This window comes from Vombatus ursinus, unplaced genomic scaffold (genome assembly GCF_900497805.2).
Source record: "Vombatus ursinus unplaced genomic scaffold, bare-nosed wombat genome assembly UNPS02007612.1, whole genome shotgun sequence".
Classification (NCBI taxonomy): domain Eukaryota; kingdom Metazoa; phylum Chordata; class Mammalia; order Diprotodontia; family Vombatidae; genus Vombatus; species Vombatus ursinus.
The window spans coordinates 2,514,311-2,533,694 of record NW_020947390.1 but is presented as its reverse complement, the minus strand read 5'-3'; the positions used below and the strand labels follow the sequence as shown (position 1 = coordinate 2,533,694).

General features: G+C 35.3%; 1 protein-coding gene across 3 annotated transcripts in view; it reads right to left on the bottom strand.

The window, feature by feature from the left end:
• ARHGAP42 (Rho GTPase activating protein 42) overlaps positions 1-19,384 on the bottom strand; it is a 383,988-nt gene that overhangs the window by 73,399 nt on the left and 291,205 nt on the right. For all 3 annotated transcript variants that reach the window (XM_027849544.1, XM_027849543.1, XM_027849545.1), the window contains 4 exons: positions 14,767-14,867; positions 12,099-12,208; positions 4,956-5,034; positions 3,396-3,435 (listed from right to left, as the gene is read on the bottom strand). In XM_027849544.1, the coding sequence (XP_027705345.1) occupies positions 3,396-3,435; positions 4,956-5,034; positions 12,099-12,208; positions 14,767-14,867 (330 nt within the window). The remainder of the gene's footprint in view (positions 1-3,395; positions 3,436-4,955; positions 5,035-12,098; positions 12,209-14,766; positions 14,868-19,384) is intronic.

Here is a 19,384-nt window from a genome sequence, read left to right as displayed (position 1 = left end):
TGAGGGTCCAACTAGCCTCTGACTTAGGTTCTCTTCTCTATAAATTCTCTCCCTTACTGATCTTTTCCACTCTCATGGCTTTAATCATCACCTCTAAGAATGATTTCAAATCTTTATATCCAATCCTACTGTCTCTTTTGAACTTCACCATTACGTCTAGATTTCCTAAAGGGTTCTCAAACAAATGTCCAATGTAGAACTCATTATATTTCCCCCCTACTTCATTCTTCCTTGAAATTTCCTTGTTCTTGTTGTGGGCATCACTATCTTTCCATTCATGCAATCTTGGAGTGTTCCTTAAACCTTCCCTCTGCACTTGCCCACATTCAATCAGCTGTCACGTCTTCTAAATTATTCTGATCCAATTATTCCAATTCCAATACTTCTGACATCTTTCCTGTTCTCTCCATTCAATATACTCTACCCTGGGTTTTGGCCCTCACAACTGAGCTAATATAACAAATGTCCAGGTGGTCTCCTTGTTTACAGTCTCTCCTTTTTTCTGATTCTATCTTCGACAAACCTGCCAAAATGACATTCTGAAAACATCAAGTGGACCTTGTCACCTCTGCCCTTCACTAAAAAAATGTCAAAGTCCCTTCACTTGTTTCTAAGGCAAAATATAAATGTGCTCAGATTTAAAGAACTTCCCAATCTAATCCCCACCCACCTACCCCTCCAGTCTTATTTCATATTTCTCCCCATCATGCACTCCCTTCTAATGAAACTAGACTGCCAACTATTCCTTCTGTATATCATTCCACCTCCCATCTCTTCTAGCCCAAATGTTCAAAGCAATCTCTCCTTACTTCTGCATTACAGAATCCTAGCTTTCCTTCAAGGCACAGAAAATGTCTTAGGTGAGTACACAAGACCTTCCCTGAATCCTCCCCTCCCTGAACCGATTATTTTAACTGTCTGTCTGTCTGTCTCTGTCTCTCCCTCTCTTCCCTTTCAATTACTTTGTTTATACTTTATATCTATGGAGCTGAGCATTGGGGGTGAAGGCTTCCTGTAACATCTATTTATCTATTTTAATTTTTTGTTCCTCTAGTAGAATATAAGCACCCTGAGGGAAGGAAACATCTTGTTTTTTGTCTCTGTAGCTCCAAAGCCAACCGAGCATAGTACCTTAGACATATTAGATGTTTGCTTTATTTTTTATTCAAATTCTATCTCCCAATGTAAGAGAAACAAACAACACAAAATAAACATGTAACAAATAGGCATAGACAAGAAAAACAAATTCCCATATTATCTACGTCCAAAAATGTATGTCTCATTCTGCCTCTTGAGTCCATTACTTCTCTGTCAAGAAGCAGGTAGCCTAGGTCATCATCAGTCTTCCATATTCATTCTTGACCATCACATCGATCAGAGATCTTAAATCTTTCAGAGTTGCTTGTCTTTATAACATTGTGTTATTCAATACATATGAATATATACTCTGCATGAGTTCATATAAATCTTCTCATTATATTCATGTAGCACAATTTGCTCAGGTACTAGTAGGTGGCACAGGGGATAGAATGCTGGACCTGGAGTCAGGAAGATCTGAGTTCAAAGCTAGCCTCAGACACTTATTAGCTGTGTGACCCTGGCAAGTGACTCAACTTCTGTTTGCCTCAGTTTCCTCATCTATAAAATGAGGATGATGATGGCACCTACCTCCCAGGGTTCTTGTGAAGATCAAATGAGATAATAATTGTAAAGCACATAGCACAGTGCTTGGTGCATAGTTAGCACTACATAAGTGGTAGTTATTATTAACTATTATTAGTCAATCATATCCCAACTGATGGAACCCGCTTAGTTTCCAATTCTTTGCTGCTAAAAAAAGAATCACTATGTTTTTATGCATAAGGGTCCTTATAGTAGGTGATAAATAAGCATCGAACTGAATTCAAACAAAATTTTAAAAAATTATTTTTGAAAGCTTAATGCATTCCTAAAGGTCCCTAAGACTTCTTCCTCTTGGTATAATATACAGTTAATTCCAATCTACCATGAATTAACCTCCTGACCTTGACACCCCAACCCTAACAGTATTAAGAGCTTATATTTGTCCCTCTGCCTTTCTGGTGTCATTGGAAAACATAGATAGCTAAGAACTAGAAAAACATCATACCATATTTCTTAACGGAATCCTGCTTCATAATTTTTCTTTGTTATTGTAATTGTAAGGATGGTATTTATACATTTTATCCTCTCAATTTAACCATATTAATTGCGCTTATGACATAAATACTCTGAAACACAATATATTGAGGATTAAGGCTGATTTTTCATTATTTCTCTAGTGGAAAACATCTCTTTAAAGTCACATCTCATGTTATTCCTTATCATATCTTTTCTTTACTTTAATAAATTGCTATCAAGATCTCAGTTTCTGTTCAGGCTTACTTAAAAAAAATTCCAAGATGTTTTCATATGTGCCTTTGTAAAACACTGTATGGTTCTGCAACTGTAAAACTATATAAATGTAAACTATTAATAATCATCATCATTACTATTTATATAAACCTAATTTGATGCTATACGCTAAAAGGTCCATAAAATGTTCCCAGTTATTAGAACATCACACAAGATTTCACTGAAAAGAAACTACACTACAACTTGATAAACTCATTTACAAAACTTTCATGCTTCTCCCATGGAGTAGGAATGCATGATGTTAGTAGCAGACATCATCCTCACATTTCAATGGCCTGTTTTGCTGCCTTTCAGATTTCTAGCTAAGCTCCAGATGGGAGAGGAGGACTTCAGAGAAGTGAGCTATCACCATATTTAGAAGCAGACTGTTCTCAGGATAAAAAAAATATGACAGCTATAAATCCAGCATATCTTATTTTTATTAAAAATATATTTTTAAAAATCATTTGTTTATAAAGGTTTGCTTTACCCCTGCTACTTGCCAGGGTCCAATTGTCTTTCCTTGATCTTACTGAAACATCATTTGAAAGTGTAGTGGTAAAAGGATTATGTTGCTAAGATTTATAGCTAGGGTTACTGAAAGGACTTTTCTATGCCAAATAACCTTTAGTATAATCAAAATTATGATGAAATTAAAATATTAAAAGATGATTTTTGTACCACACCACACAAATTAAATCTCTTACCACCTTGAACACAGGAGTTATTCTTATTTTCCTCTACCAGTTTAATATGAATTGCTATTGCTTCCAAACACGTTGTGTGACTCAGTTATTCCAGTTAAGTCACAGAATTTCCAGCTGGAGGAAATCTCATGCAAAATACGGCCCACCATTTCTATGGCATACCAAATATGTGTACTGTCCCTGCTTCCCAGAGGCAAACATCTAGACTTCACTGATTAAAATCGCTTGCTGTAATTTACATACATAACAGAAAATTCTGCTATTAAGAAGACTTACTTTCTTCCTTCTTGCTAATAATGGCAGGCAGAGTATAAATCTGAAAAACAAAGTATTTAAATCAGTGATTTTTTAAAAATATCAACCAATAGATTAAGTACAGTTGATTAACAAGTATGACATCAATTCAATATCACACCGTGCTTTTTCATTACATTAATGGTCATGCAACAACTATTGTCTCTACATTCCTACCTAGAATGTCATTCTAAGTTCACAGAACACTAGTACTAGAGCTAGCAAAGACCTCCAAGGTCACCAAATCCAACTCCCTTGTTTAAGAGATTAGGAAAATGGGGTTCCGAGGTTAATTACCTTGCAGAAGGTCACACAGGTAGAGGATTCAAACGTCAGAGCCTTTTTCATCACACCACTGTGCCAGTCTTCTCTGAACCATTGGATACTACGTCTTCCTACTTAGGCTTCACCTGTCTCTGTCACTCCTCAACTCCAACACTTAGTATAAAACTCACCTTCTAGTTCAGGAATCCTACAAGGTGAGTCCCTTCTCACTCCCCATTCCTCTGTTCAGCATCTCTTTAGGAGTTACAGGCTCAACATATACAAAAATAATGTGTATTTTTTCTTTTGCATCGTTTTTTAACCTTACTCCCTACCAGTGAACCAGCAACACTGGCCTCCTTGCTGTTCCTCAAACATAACACTCTATCTCCTGACTCCCTGCATTTTCTCTGGCTATCTATCCCCGTGTCTGACAACTGCAATGCTTTCCCTCCTCATGTCCATCTCCTGGTTTCCCTGGCTTCCATCAAGTCTCAATTAAAATCATACCTTCTGCAAGAAACTTTTCCTAGACCTCAGTTAAGGCTGGTACCTTCCCTCTGAAACTACCTCCTATTGATCCTGTGTGTGTATATATAGTTACGTGAGTGTGTATCTTATTTATACATAATTCTTTGCATATTATCTCCCCCCAATAGACTGTGAGCTCCTTAGGGGCAGGAACTATCCTTGCCTTTCTTTGGATTTCCAACACTCACAGTGTCTGACATACAGCAGGCACCTAATAAGTGATTGTTGACTACAGAACACCTTGCTAGTGGGTATCCAGTGAATAACCCTGACAGACTCCTTTCTCATCACTTCTTGCTACCCACGGGTGCTTTTATTCTAAATTTAAGTACAGGCTTTCCACAAACGTCAAAACAATCACTAAACAAATGAAGTCTATTTATACAAGTCGCTTTGTCATCATATCAAAGAGAATGTTCCTTTTTTATTAAATTAAACAACTACTCTGGCACTATGAAAACAGAAACCAGAAGACAAGTTTGGAAAAATGTATTTAAAATGATGTCTGACCATCCCTGGGAAACTGAGGCTACTATTCTGGTTTTATAAGACAGTCAGAGATTAGAAGTTCCTCTGAGACACAACAGAAAAATATTAAAGTATTTGCTTTGTTTGTAATGTTTGTTTTACTGTTTTGATTTTCTATTTTAATAGTTTTAATCTACTTGAAAATATATTGAATATTTAAAATATTTTATTGATACTCAATCTTATAATGCACAAATTACAAAATGCAAAGTCTCTTACCGGTTCCTTTCCATCCATTGCTTCAAGCCACAGTTTCCTATTTGCTTCTGAGAAAGCTTGCAATGTAATGATTCCATGTCTGTTAAAAGAAGAATTTTCTTTGCTTATTTTTCCATTTAAATTTATGTTTGATAGATTTAACATTTTTAAATGCCCGGGTAGGTAAATAAAAAACACTCCTGCTTAGCTATTTCTGTGAAAAGCAACAATGCAGAAATTATTAGGGTATTTGAATTAACAGTGCAGTGTACTGCAGTAGGAGAAACCAGTTTGAATCTAGACTCCTCCATATATTAGCTATAGCTAGTATGGTCATACATGATATGTATGGTCATACATGGGCAAGTCATGTAAACCTCTTTGAGTCTCATTTGAACCTCTTGTTCATTTATAAAATCAAGGATTTTTATTGGAGAAACTCTAAGGTCCCTTCCTACCCTAAATCTATAATCTTATGAAATTGAGCTGAACAGAAATTCTCTGTATTCTAAGGACTATCTGTCCATTACTAAAAACAAGTCATTCAGTATTTTAAGACAGAATGTTGTCTGGAAGAACTAGCTCAGTAGTTATCAAAAAATGTTTCATGTCTCTAATTTCCTTGAAAGAAAACAAAGACTGGCTTTTCTTTTTCTTTTTTTTAATTGTGGGGGAAGATAGAAGAGAGAAATAATAAATGCTTGTTAATGGAAAAGAAAATACACATTTGAAAAAGAGGAAGAAAACAAAGTTATATTTCACCTGTGTTTTGTCTATACATTTCAGACCTTGTCCTAAAATAAGCTGAAGAGCCTTGAAAAATAAGCATAGCAACTCTGTAATCTAAAAGATTCTGATGGTGACAGAATCATAGAACTGAAGTGACCCTGAAGTTCACTTAATCCTATCCTTAATCTCAAGAACAAAGTCATGGAGATGTAGAGAAGTGAAATGTTGAAGGTCACCCTCAAGAGTAGATGTGCTAGTAGTAGAATCTGGGTCTCCTGACTTAGTCTAATACACTACAGGGCTTTTAAAAATGTAGCACAGTGAGGTCTCTGATGACTGTATTAGGCTATAGCCAACAATATAAATTCAATTTAAAAAGTTCATACTGTAAGCATACTGATTATCTACTCAGGAGATTGTCTTGGGACATTTGTTCCCTTTGTTTTACTTTACTGATGCTCACCCCTGGAAAGGTGTCAGAAGGGAGCAAGCAGGGAATCACAAATGCAACATTTCTGCACTATATAGCCTACATGTGAGGAAAAGATCTTCACTGAAATAGAAGAGTCAAATTATGGATTTGAAAATAATTTATTTCATACAGGGAATACATATATACACAGAGAGAAAAAGAGTGAGAGGAGGGGTGCGTGGCTACCAATTATTGACACTTTAAATGTATGGCTTCTGGAACTATTCTCATTACTCTCTGCCTTTGTGGAGAAAACTTTTTTCAAAAATGCTTTCCTTCATTATTCAAACACCCAGACTTCTCCAGGTACTATTTAGCTATTTGCTAATATAACTGAAGACATTTCCTAATACCTTCACCAAAAGGAAACTAAGGCTAATTAAATGGGGAATAATTCAGCTCAAAACTATTTCTAGGCTTCTTGATGAAAGCTATAACTAGAGCTATAGATTTTCTACAGCATTCAAATGAAAGACTGGCATGAAGAACGAGACCACTTTTAGGTACTTGCTTCTCATAAACATCCTAGTGCCATTACTATAATTCCCCATTGCCAGAAAGTATATAGGAAGAAAAGGATAACCACTGATTTCCTAATTCTTGGTGCTCTTGGCTGTTGCCTAAAGCAGGCTAAAAATTCTTACACAATCACTATTTGTCCCTATAACAACAGAGATAACAATGGTCATATGTAAGTTTCTCACCTCACAAAGCCCTTAAATATTCACATTCCAACAAGAGAATCATCTAATTGCCTAGATGCTATTGAAAAGATAATCTCTTTTTTTCTAAGAAAGTGCAAGATGACCAGTTATTCAGAAATGGCTATAAAAATGATGAATTTCATTTTAACATTCTGTCCCGTACAGCAAAGCTTGAGCTATGAAAAATCCCACTTCTTCCTCATTAAACATAAGCAAATTTCAAATATCTGATTACTGCATTTTAAAAAAAAGTTGCATTTTATTAAAAATCAGCTATTTGCATTTTATGATATTCAATTCTTTAAAGCTTTTAGACTCTTTTTGATGCAAATTACAAACTCACATTACTGAAAAAGAGGGACTTTGGCTTTCCTGAGAGCTGAGTCAAATTTCCTAAGGAAGGGAAATTTCTTTTTGTCCAGAAAATGGCTGCCTCTTATAGATGGAAATTCCAAAATTACGTGTGTCAGTCCAACTATAGTCTTACCTGATTTCACGATCTAAAATTTCTGGAATAAAAATCACTAATGCAGAAGAAAAAGGGGGAACAAAACAACTTTGCCATGCAGCTAAAAAAGATGGTTAGATAAAAAGGAGTAATCTCAAATGCATGACTAGGTCAGTCAACAGACTTTTCTCAAAATTATGGCTAACAATTGTTACTCCAATATTTAATATTAATAACTGTCATGTTTTCTGAACCTTAATGCAGCTTTGGCCAATATGAATCCATGAGAAGTTTACATCTCTCCCTCAAAAAGAGGAGATTTTTTTTAAGAAGTGAGCATTTGAAAGGCTACCTAAAATGAACTTGAGCACATTAAAAAAAAAGACATAGGAAGCCTTTTGTCACGAATATTATCATTACGAGCATATAAATATATTTGGAAAGGTGTAGAACTCTTTGAACATATAGAGAGGTGAGAAAACTGGAGGACAGGATGGGGGAGGGACTTTTAGGGTAAGGATTGAAGATACAGTTAACAGGGATAGGGTAAAAAGAGGCTGAGAAGGAAAACAGTGAGTAAAGATAGGATGGAGGGAAATTCACAAATAGTAATTATAACTTTGAATGTGAATGGGATGTTTACAAAGCTCTCTTTGTGATGGCAAAGAACTGGAAATTGCAGAGATCCCCATCAGTTGGGGAATGGTTTAACAAGTTGTGGTGTATGGTTATGATGGAATACTACTGTGCCATAAGAAATGATAAGCTCAAAGATCTTAGAAAGGCATGGAAAGACTTGCACGAAATGATGAAGAGTGAAGTGAACAGAACCAAGAGAACATTGTATATAGTAACAGCAATATTGTTTTAAGAACAATTTTGAGCAACTAAATCATTTTGACTATTATAAGTACACAAATTAAAAATAAAGGACATATGAAGAAAGAAGTTCGTTATCTGCATCCAGATAAAGAACTGATAAACAGAAGTATGTATAGAATAATTTTACATACATACTTACATACATACATATATATATAAACACACACCTATTTGTGTCTAGTAACGACCATCTCTAAGTTGTGGAGGAAGGGAAGAAAAAAAAATTACATGATATGTTAACTTTATTATATATTTAAAAGGAATAGCAAATTGTACATATTGGCAGTTTCATGTGTAATCATCTTTTTTATTATACTGTGTTATGGAAATGTTTATTTTATTCCATAAATTGAAGATAAAAGAAATTTTAAAAAATAATATAATCAAAATTATCCATTTTACATCCCATAAAAAGTTTTTAACAAATTTAAAAGGAATATATAATACAATAAGGAGAACCAGCCTGACAGAGTTGGGAAGTCAACCAGTCAATGTTAGGCAGCTTACTTAACCTCTCAGGAGCCCCAGGTAACTTTTGACGAGTCCAAGCTACAGAACAGTTTCTCAGAATTAATTCTCTTACACCACTGAAATTACAGATCCTGACCAAAAACAATAAATATTAAGCCTCCACTGGGAACCAAGCACCATGGAGGTACTGGGAAATATAAGGGATTAGGTAAGACTGTCCTAATATCCAGGGAACTTAAAATCTGGAAAAGGGAAGAATGATTAAACACCAATACAAAAGGCTAAATAACCAAAAGAAAATGTTAATTGCATTACAGCAGTGGTGACAAACTCAAAGAGAAACAGGGACACTAAACCATACATGAAGATTTCAGTAGGCCACATAGTGACTTTAGAAAACTACATATTCATATTATCTATGTTTTATTATATTTTCATTTATTTTGTGAAATATTTCCCAATTACATTTTAATCTGGATTGGGCTGCTGTAAGGAGTGTTATGGCCATATGTGGCCCATGGACTGTGTGCCTGACCCCTCATCACAAAGCAAAATATGAACATGAGGTCTTAGTATATGGCGGTTTCTGGGAAGGCTTCCTGAAAAAGGTGGAATTTGAATTCAACTATAAAGGACATGATGCAACAGGTCAAAAAGTAAAGTAATGGCATTACAGGCAGAGGGCCCAGACTCAGTGAAGTCATAGAGACTTGAAAACATAGTGAATATTAATAAAACAGAGAGTTGTTTGGTTTGTCTGGAACAGAGAATTTATAGGCAAGAAAAATATAAGATAAAGTTGGAAAGGTGCCAGATTTGGAGGGCTCTGAATGCTAGATAAAAAAGAGTTTGAATTTTATTTAGTAGGCATTAAGGAAGCTACTGAAGATCTCAGAGAAGAATGCTATGAACACATACACATAAGAAAAATCATTCTGGTATATGGGGGGAGAGAGAGAGAAAATAAGATGACACACAAAGAGGGCTAATGCCACAATCTAGACAAATGGCAATGAGTACTAGCAGAAGGGTGGTGTTAGAAGTAAAAGGGAAGGAATAAATGTGAGTAATGTTGCAGGGATAAAACAGATAAGTACTGGTAATCCACTGAAAATAAGATGGCAGGAGAGGGAAGAGATAATCCTAAATTTATGGATAAGAGTGAATGGTATGGTATAAGGTTTGAAGGAGAATCAGGTTGAAAGGGAAAGAAAATAAATTTGGTCTTGCAGGAAACATCTCATATTCTCAAAACTAGATTTATCTTCTTTCCCTTTCTCCTTCCAAAATGAGTGGTAATAGATAAATGAAGTATATTCACAATGGTAAACAGGACAGTCTTATTCAAAAGTATTCTGAACAAGGTCTCAATAACTCGGTGACTAGATCGGAAAAAGAATAAACGTTGGTTTTAACCCATATAAATCACACATATCTTTTTCTTCATAGGATTTAGAGAGGATACAGGCTGCCCCAAAAGACTTTTGTGACATTGTACATATTCTAACATCCTCTTCTCAGGGATAAGGAAACACAGGTCCAGAAACGTTATGGGAACTATATGAATTTACACAGGTTTGTAGGAAAGCTAAGATTCAATCTCAGGTTTTTGAACTTCATATCCAAAGCCCTTTCCACTACAGCATGTCATCTTCTTACTGAAGGGTAGGAGACTCCAAATGCTGTTGTTAGTTTCAGCTGACTGACCATTGAGGATGGAATACTAGCCTAAATAACTTAACATAGTTAACTCTCACAGAAGATGACAATCCAGAGACTGGAAAGAAGACTCAGTGATTTTTTTAAGGTCACTTTATCAAAAACACATAGGTGAGGCAGCTAGGTGGCACAGTGGATAGCACCAGGCCTGGAGTCAGGAAAACTCATCTGCCTGAATTGAAATCCCAGTTCAGACACTTACAAGCTGTGTGACCCTGGGCAAATCACTCAACTCTGCTTGCCTCAGTTTCCTCATCTGTAAAATAAGCTGGAGAATGAAATGGCAAACCACTCTAGTATCTTTGCCAAAAAAAAAAAAAACCCAAATGAGGTCACAGAGTTGGACATGACTGAAACAACTGAAAAACATCACTATGCTTTGTGTTTTCTGTTTTTCATGCTACCAACTGCCACCCCACCAGGACTCTACCACAATATTTCTTTAAACACCACTGCTCCCTCCAGTGACCCCAACCCCTAGAAGTTGTCTGAACTATGGACTGTGGTAAAGTGGAAAAAAAAATCACTTTTCCTCAGCATTTTCTGACATTTAGGAGGAAACCTGGACAAGAATTGCACAGAATTTGGAAGGACAACAAACTATATCTGGGGAAGGAATAGCTACACCTTTGAAATCATCGATCTGTAAAAGTGGATCAAAGCAGGAATTTCTGGTATCATGTGAACATAGTCTATATAATAGCTCTGGGATTTTTGTTTGGTTTTTGTTTTGGCTATGACCTATGATTTCATTGGTGTACATAAGCCCTGTGGAGGAAATTCCTCTATCATTGCTGGTCAGCAACTTTATGCGACTTACAGACTTTCATTTCCTAGGGTATTCAGAGGTTGGGTCCCTAGTCTCAAGGTCACATAGCCAGTATATGGTTGTAGAAAGACTTGACTTTGAGACCAGCTCTCTACCCACTATGCAACACTTCCTCTTATATTGCACCAGTAAAGGGGAAGGGAAAGGAATACTCATTTATATAATGCCTACTGTGTGCCAGGCACTGTGCTAAATGATTTACAAATACTATCTAGTTTGATCCTTGCAACAACCCTGGGAGGTAGGTGATGTTATTATCCCCATCATACAGCTGAGGAAACTGAAACAAAGAGATCCAGTGACTTGCCCAGGGTCACACAACTAGTATGTGCCTGCAGCTAGATTTGAACTCAGGTTTTCCTAACTCTAGGCCCAGCATTCTATACATTGCACCACCAAAATACCCAGTGAAGTAGTCATACTTCAACTTTTGTTACTGGTTTCATAACTCTAGGCTATCGTGTTTCAAGTGTGCCAGTTCAGTAATTTGTTAACACATGGAGTTCAGTAAAATGTAACGGCTACATTTTAAAAGTAAAGAGTTATGATGTATCCTTTGATGCACTGTGTAATGGAAGGCTTCTCAGTCTAAGCTTCTCAACATTAGAGGATTGCATGTTCTTTATAAAGTACAACCACTTACATTGTCACTATGTTTCTATTCTGGAAAGTTAATGTTTTGTGAATATATATGTTGTGACACTGAATTGCTTTATTTTCACATAGCTTTTGAGTTTTACTACTATATTACTATAGCACTACTACTACTACCACCACCAATCATAATAATAGAGAACATTTATATGGTGTTTTAAAGTTTGTAAAGCACTCTACATATGTTATCACAGCATTCAAATTGTTCACGTTCTTATTTCTCAGTATAAAATAAACTAAAAAGAAAAGTTCAAACCTTTCAACCACTTCGATGTCAAAGCAGAACCGTTTGTCGATTGAATCTGTCTTTCTTCGGATACAAGATTTTAATTTAAACATCTCTGGTGAGCTAGTGACAAGACCATTCTGTTAACAACAACAAAATCACATGTTATTAAAACAATGAAGCAACTTAATCCAACAATCATTTATTAAACATTCAAACATGTGCTTCTTCCTGTTCTAAGAGATGTGGATACAAAAACAAAATAAAAAGCCCTTGAGGAACATATATTTTAGTGAAGAAGTGGAGATGGGAATGAAAACATCTTACAAGTATTTATCTAAAGTTACATGGATTATTCTGCAACTTTTCCATGGAATCTGGAAAGCCACAGAATATATGCACATAATGATTGCCCTAACTTTCATTTTTACTAAATAGCCAGATAACTTAAAATATCAAACTACTGATTATATAAATAAAACGGATTAAAATATATTACAGTTAATATTTTATTAATTCACTTTTACTTATGTGCTTGGTTTGTTTTTTTTTAAAAGAAGATTAGTAGTAAATTGTCCCCATAGAGTAATTAGTTATAAGGCATATAATTTGTAAAAGAATAATATTTCCCTGATAATAATGGCATTCTTTAGGCCCTTTCAATATACTATGACTGAACAAACTGTACAATTATTAGAAAAAGTAAATGTTTAACCTGTAGCAGTCCCACAGTTTGGCAACAAATCAATTTTGGGACTGCCCAAAAGATGGAAATGCTAAATACTGTAATTCTAATGGTATTCTACAGGTGCAGTCTTAGTGTACTGAATGATCACTGCCATGTGACTGCTATATAGATGAGAGTACCTGACAAATAAACCCTTCTGATAATTTTGTTCATTTATAATTGGTTAGTCTAAGCCAAAACATATAATAAATTCTGCCTTATAACAACTAGTAATGTATTAAGGTTTCTGTTAATTTTTGTGGCAATAGTTTACGCCAAGATAATACTTGGTTTATTTGAACAATCTTGAGTAAAAAGAGAATAGATTTCTTGACTAGCAGCATGACACTTAGGACTGCATAGTTCACTGTTCTTTGTATCATAACATTATTGTTCGATCTCCATTGAAAACCTCTCAAGGGTAGAAACTGGCTGTTTAACTTGATCTATACAGCACTCTGGTGGAATTTAATCTGTTGAATAAATGCCCCTCCCCTGTTTTCAGAAAAATAAAAGATTGCCCTCCCCTCCCAGTTGGTTTCTTCTTCATTTTTATATCCTTTAGTTTAATTCACTAAAATCTACTATTAACCAAAGAGAATCCATGGCAGTCTATTTGTTTAAAGAAATGGAACCAATTATATTAAACAAATTGTCAATATGCATAAATATTTATATTGAATATAAACTTCATTATTAGCAAATACTTCAAAACTTATTATCTTGAATTACAAAGAATTCCTACACTTATTAGCTACATGCTAATAATTATACCACCTATAAACATGCCCAGAGTAATGGAAGTATGGGTTCTGCAATTCACTTTTCCTGCTAAGTTGTCCCATCACCACTTGAGCAAATGTAGATCTAATGATTACTCTGACAAGTTTAAATTCACAAGCTTTTTAATTCATCCTTATGTATTTTTACAAGAAAGGTAATAGTAGATATGAAGTCATTACATGCCTTCCTCCTTCGAAGTTATGAAAAGCCTAAAGTGCTATCTTAGTTCATGAGCTCAGAGCTAAGAGGAATCCTAGAGAGGTTATTTGGGTCAAGCATCCTCCTTTTACAGATGAAGAAACTGAGGGCCATGGAAGGTAAATGAATTGTACAAACTAATAAAGGCACAAACTAATAAAAAGGCAGACCAAGGATATGACCTCAATTTCTCCTACTTCAGATTCCACACTCTTTCCACTACTCCACATTAATAGGCAATCACTGAGTTTAGCTTAAGCATTCACGGACATTTTGTGACTTACTTTTGGTACAGATCTCTGATTTCTTCAGTACAGTGTACTGCCAAGATGAATGGTGCATTACTGCTACCACAGAATAGCAGTTCCATCTTTAAAGGTTGTCTTGGGCACTGAGAGGTTAAAAGATTTCTCTATGACCATGCAACTTCTATGTCACTGGCAAGACTTGAACCCATATCCTTTCACTACAGAGTCAGTGCTCTTTCCCTTATACCACACTGCTTTAAAGTCCTGTGTTCAAGTCTTGCTAATAACATAGAAGATGCATGATCATGGACAAACCTCTTAACCACTCAAGGCCCAAAACAACTTTTAAAGACTGGTTTGCTTGTAGTTAAAGGATCTGGGTTCAAATCTTGCCCTGACACTTATTTGTATGACCTTCAGGAAAGTCACTTAATTCTCCTAGGTCTCAATTTCTTTGATTATAAATTAAAAGGTTTGACTAGATGGCCTTAGAGTTCCTTTAGCACTCTACCATGATTCCAGATTTCTAAGCCAGACCATTATTTACTACACTACATGGTCCCTTTTTTGTGACACAAAATAAAATGCTGATTGTTTTATTTGCTTATGTTTCAGTAAAACTGGAGAAAACAAAGATTGTCTGAAGTTTATTAAGAATAAATAATCAAAGAAAGATATTCGTTAAAGCTAAATATACACTGATAAAAGTTTAAAACAGGGTTGCAGGATTTCCTCTACTCACCACTTTTCCACTGGACTTCATCTCTGAAATACTCATTGTGAATGTTTTGCTTCCCTTATCATAAGTGCAGTAATGTTTAATCCATGTGAAGCCAAGAGGTCCTAAAATGAGAGGACAAATTAGATCCTACAACTGATCATATTATAGGTATCCATGTATGTATATTGTTTCATGTCATGGAATAGTTCATTACATCTTATTACCATGCCATTCGTTATAAGATTTGGGGTGCATCTAACCCACCCAGCCTGAACCAGTTCAGGATGGGTTTAAGATCACTGAGGACATTGTCTTCCAATATAGACTGGAAGAAATTATGCTTTTAACATCCTCCTTTTTCCACCCCAGAGCCATAACATAAGTATGGTGATAGCAAATGGTGCATCACTATTTGTGGGAGTCAGGTCAGAAGGGACGAGGAGCGACTACAAGGTAGCTCTAACGATATCACTATGCTGCTGAATGACTTCAGTGACAGCAACCCTACATTCATAACCTTCAAGGTGAATATTGCCTCTCTCTTGCTACAGTAGTTACTGTCAATAATGCTCAAACTATCTCGTGTAGGAGGTCTGATGCATAGGTATGACAACTATTCAGGGCCCCAGAGAGCAACAGAGCTGGTTATGTCTTGCATACTAAGATCACAAGTATAGAGCAGCAGGTCTTAACACATCACAGGTTACTGGGGAATGTCTTTGTAAAATGAGTTATTTGTTCAATGAAAATTCACAAATGAATGGTTTCTCTGTTACAATCTTACTTAGCTAAAAGCATTTATTATATGCCTACTGTCTTGGAGGCACTGCGCTAAGTGCTATAGAAGCAAAGAAAGGGGAAAAAAAAACAAATAAACCAGTCCCTACTCTCAATAAACTACTAGTCTGATGCAGGAAAAAACCACACAAACTACTATGAACAAACAAGCAATATACAACATAAATTGGAGACAATCACAGAAGGAAGGCATTAGCATTATACACCATCTGGAAAGAAATCTTGTAGAAACTGCTATTTTAAAAGGGATTTAAAGGAATGATATTTTGTTGCAATATATATACAGAAATAGCCAAAGTAAGAAATGAACTGAACAACGCTTCTAAAAGAGAAAAGAATTTTATCATAGGAGAATAAGGACTGGACTGGAAGTCAGACAATGTGTGATCTAGCCCCAACTCCATCTCATCCCATCTGTGACCCTGGATCATACTAACCTCTCTGAGTTGTAGTTTCTCCATTTAGAAATGCAGGCAATCACAAAGTTGTGAGGACCAAATGAGATAACATATGTGAAAATTCTCTGAAAACTGCAAAATGCTATCTTATCAAAAGCCATTATAAAAAAAAATCTCTCCACAAATCTATGAATTCTCTAGCTCTAAAATTGCTAACTATTCACATTATAGGCTTCTATTGAAAAACTTGAGACATTTTGTGTTCCAACACCTTTAGGGCCAAAGTTCAGTGTTGGAGGTGCATATAATTAATGACATAAAAGCTGTTAATATTTTTCTGCCACATTAATGAAACATCACTAATGTCAAACTCAAATTTTCCCATGGGAAGCATGGCACAATATCCATTGATGAAAAAATGAATGAAACACATGGAGAACTGGGTAACAACAATGAATATTTTAAATCATGAAACATACAGTTATTCCTCTGATTTTCAATATTTAAAATTAACTATGTAAGCTAGTAATTTCTCTACATTGGAGACTAAAGAAAAACAAAACCCAAGCAAATTCTGTTTATCTTTGTTTAGAGTCACTCTTTCAGGCTTATTTGCGAGCATCTTATTTGCGAGTCTCTTGCTCTCAGGTAAAAGAAAATCTTATCCTATCTGACTATTTAGTATAACTTTCTTCTGTCACTGGGAAAAGGCAACTACGAAGTGACTAGAGTTACACCAAGAACATTGATATAAGTGCAAATGAGAATGAAACTTCAAACAAAATAGAAGTGAGCATGCGCCACTAGCGGGCTGTGGATGTATCTGCTGAAGAAACATGCATGCTGATCTCAAAAAAGAAAGGAATTTTTTTTCTCTACATTTTGCTAAGCATGAGAAAATTTAACCCTGTACCACTATGCCCTATAAGAACAATAATAAAAACAATAATAAAAAGCCCCACTCAATCAATCAATAAACATTTGTTAAGCACGAACTATGTGCCAGGCACTGTGCTAAACACTGGGGATACAAAAGGAGGCAAAAGACAGCCCCTGCCCTCAAGAAACTTACAACCTAATGGGAAACATAATACAAACAAATAAATACAAAACAAGCTATATACAGGACAAATAAGAAATAGTTAACAGAAGGAAGGCACTGGAATTAAGAGGGGCTGGGGAAGGCTTCCTGTAGAAAGTGAGATTTTAGCTGGGACTAACAAGAAGCCAGGGAAGTCAGTATTATCACTTTGGTTCTTTTGGGAAAGATACATTTAAAAACACTCTCACAACTATCTTTTTAGCATTTTTCTACTGAAGGTGAAAAATAAGAGATAAAAAACAAAACACCACAGCTACCAATAGCAAAATATTGAAATGATATTTAAGTCAAGAGTTTCATCACGTCTTAATTTAATCTTCTTATTAATATTTATGATATAGAATTGAAGGAAATTTTTAAAAATATAGTTCAGCCCTCTCATTATATAGATGAGGAAATCCAGGTTCAAAAATAAAAATAAAGATAGCTAGCATTTATATAGATCTTTAAATTTTGCAAAGCACTTTACCGTTGTCTTACATGATCCTGGCAACAACCCTGAGAAGCAGGTGTTATTGTTAGCCTTATTTTATAGATGAAAAACTTGAGGCTTAAAGAGATCAAGTAACTTGCCCAGTGTCACAGAGCTCATAAGTGTCTGAGGCCAGAGATTCAACATGAGGAACTCCAGTCTCCAAGTCTAACATGATGCCATCTAACTGCACCAAGAAACAACGTGACTTGCCCTAAAGCCAAACAAGTAGTAAATTGAAAATTAAGAATTTGAAGCAAGATCTTCCGACTCTAAATTCCTGACTGTTCCCACAACATAATGATGCCTTTTGCAGCATTAGGAGCAGTGACTTTTTACTATTACAATTCATGGAAAAGAAAAAAAATCATCATATTTTACGCAAGATTTCAGGCAGAGCAGGTTACCCTGCAATGCTGGCAATAGTCCAGAATGGGGTCAGTAGAAGAGTGTGTATTTGTTGTGGTTGCTGTTCTTCAGCTGTTCAGCTGTAACCAACTTTCCATGACCCCATAGAGCATAGCACACCATTCCAATGCTTTATCTTTCAGCATTTTAATACCATCCATGGGGTGTGCCACAATATCGCTGTGATCCAGAAGGGGACAAGGGTATAGATTGAGAGGTGCAAATCTACACAAAGGCCTCCCTGACTCCAGGTTAAGTAATCCAAAGCATATACCCTACTGAGAGTAAAAAAGTAGTAATCTTTGTATACAAAGAATACTATGAAATTGCAGAACTACATACAGCATTGGGAGAGACCCACAAAAGTTATCTGGTCCAACTGAACTCCAAAACATTAACTCCATCTATAAAATCCTGATGAGTAGATATTCAGCTTCTTTCCCAAGACCTTCAACAACAGAGAACTGAGAGAAATGATTATTAATGACAAATAATTCAGGGAGATTCAGAGTTTCCCTTTTTTTCTATTTTCAAGACTTCAGTATTGAATTTGTACAACACAAGCTTTATTTTAGCTCAACTCTGTACTAATATGTTCACCCCGTTTTCCATTAAGAAAGCTGATAATCTTGTGACTCAGACTCTGTAAGAAAGATCAGGTATTTAAACCCACCTTCATGGACTTTTAATTAGATTCACAAATTAGAAACTTCTTCCTCCATCATGTCTTCATCTTGGGTACCATGAATTTGAAAGCTTGAAATACTCTAGTCATCACTGTAATAAATGATATTATTGCTGGCCAAGCCTCAAAACCACATGTCAATCAATTTATATATAAACATGTTTAAATGGAGAAAAATGTAAAGGAATCAAAAATTTTTTTTATTTAAAAGCCCCTGGAGTCATATTTAATTTCAATGCATAAGTCCCTCTAATTTCCAAATTATGGGTTATAAAGTAGCTTATAAAACAAAAAGGATTATTGTAATTTTTTCTATTCAGACTTAGCAATTTTTACTAATTATTCACAGTTTTATACTATTTGTGAATAATTCTGATATACAGAATGCAATACAACAAAATGGAAAATTTTATTGCAGGAATGTTGAGGCTATGGAAACACTTTTCATGCCATTGCCATTCTGTAGAGATAAATTTGTGAGATAATATCATTATTTACAGTGTGGTATACTAGATGGAGTGCTCGTTTCTGACTCAAAATGACAGAAGAGGAAGGTGAAACAATTAAACAAATATGTATAGAATAATGGTTGTTAACTAAGCACGTATTTCATGAAAGGTATTTTTGCCTCTTTAAACATTCAGTCTAAGTGGTATTTTTCATGGTTTATAAGTAAAGAGGTAGTTTGGTATGGCTGATAAAGAAAGCCCACCTCAAAGTCAGGAAGATCTCAATTTAAATTCTGTCACTGACAAATACTAGTTATGGGACTCAGG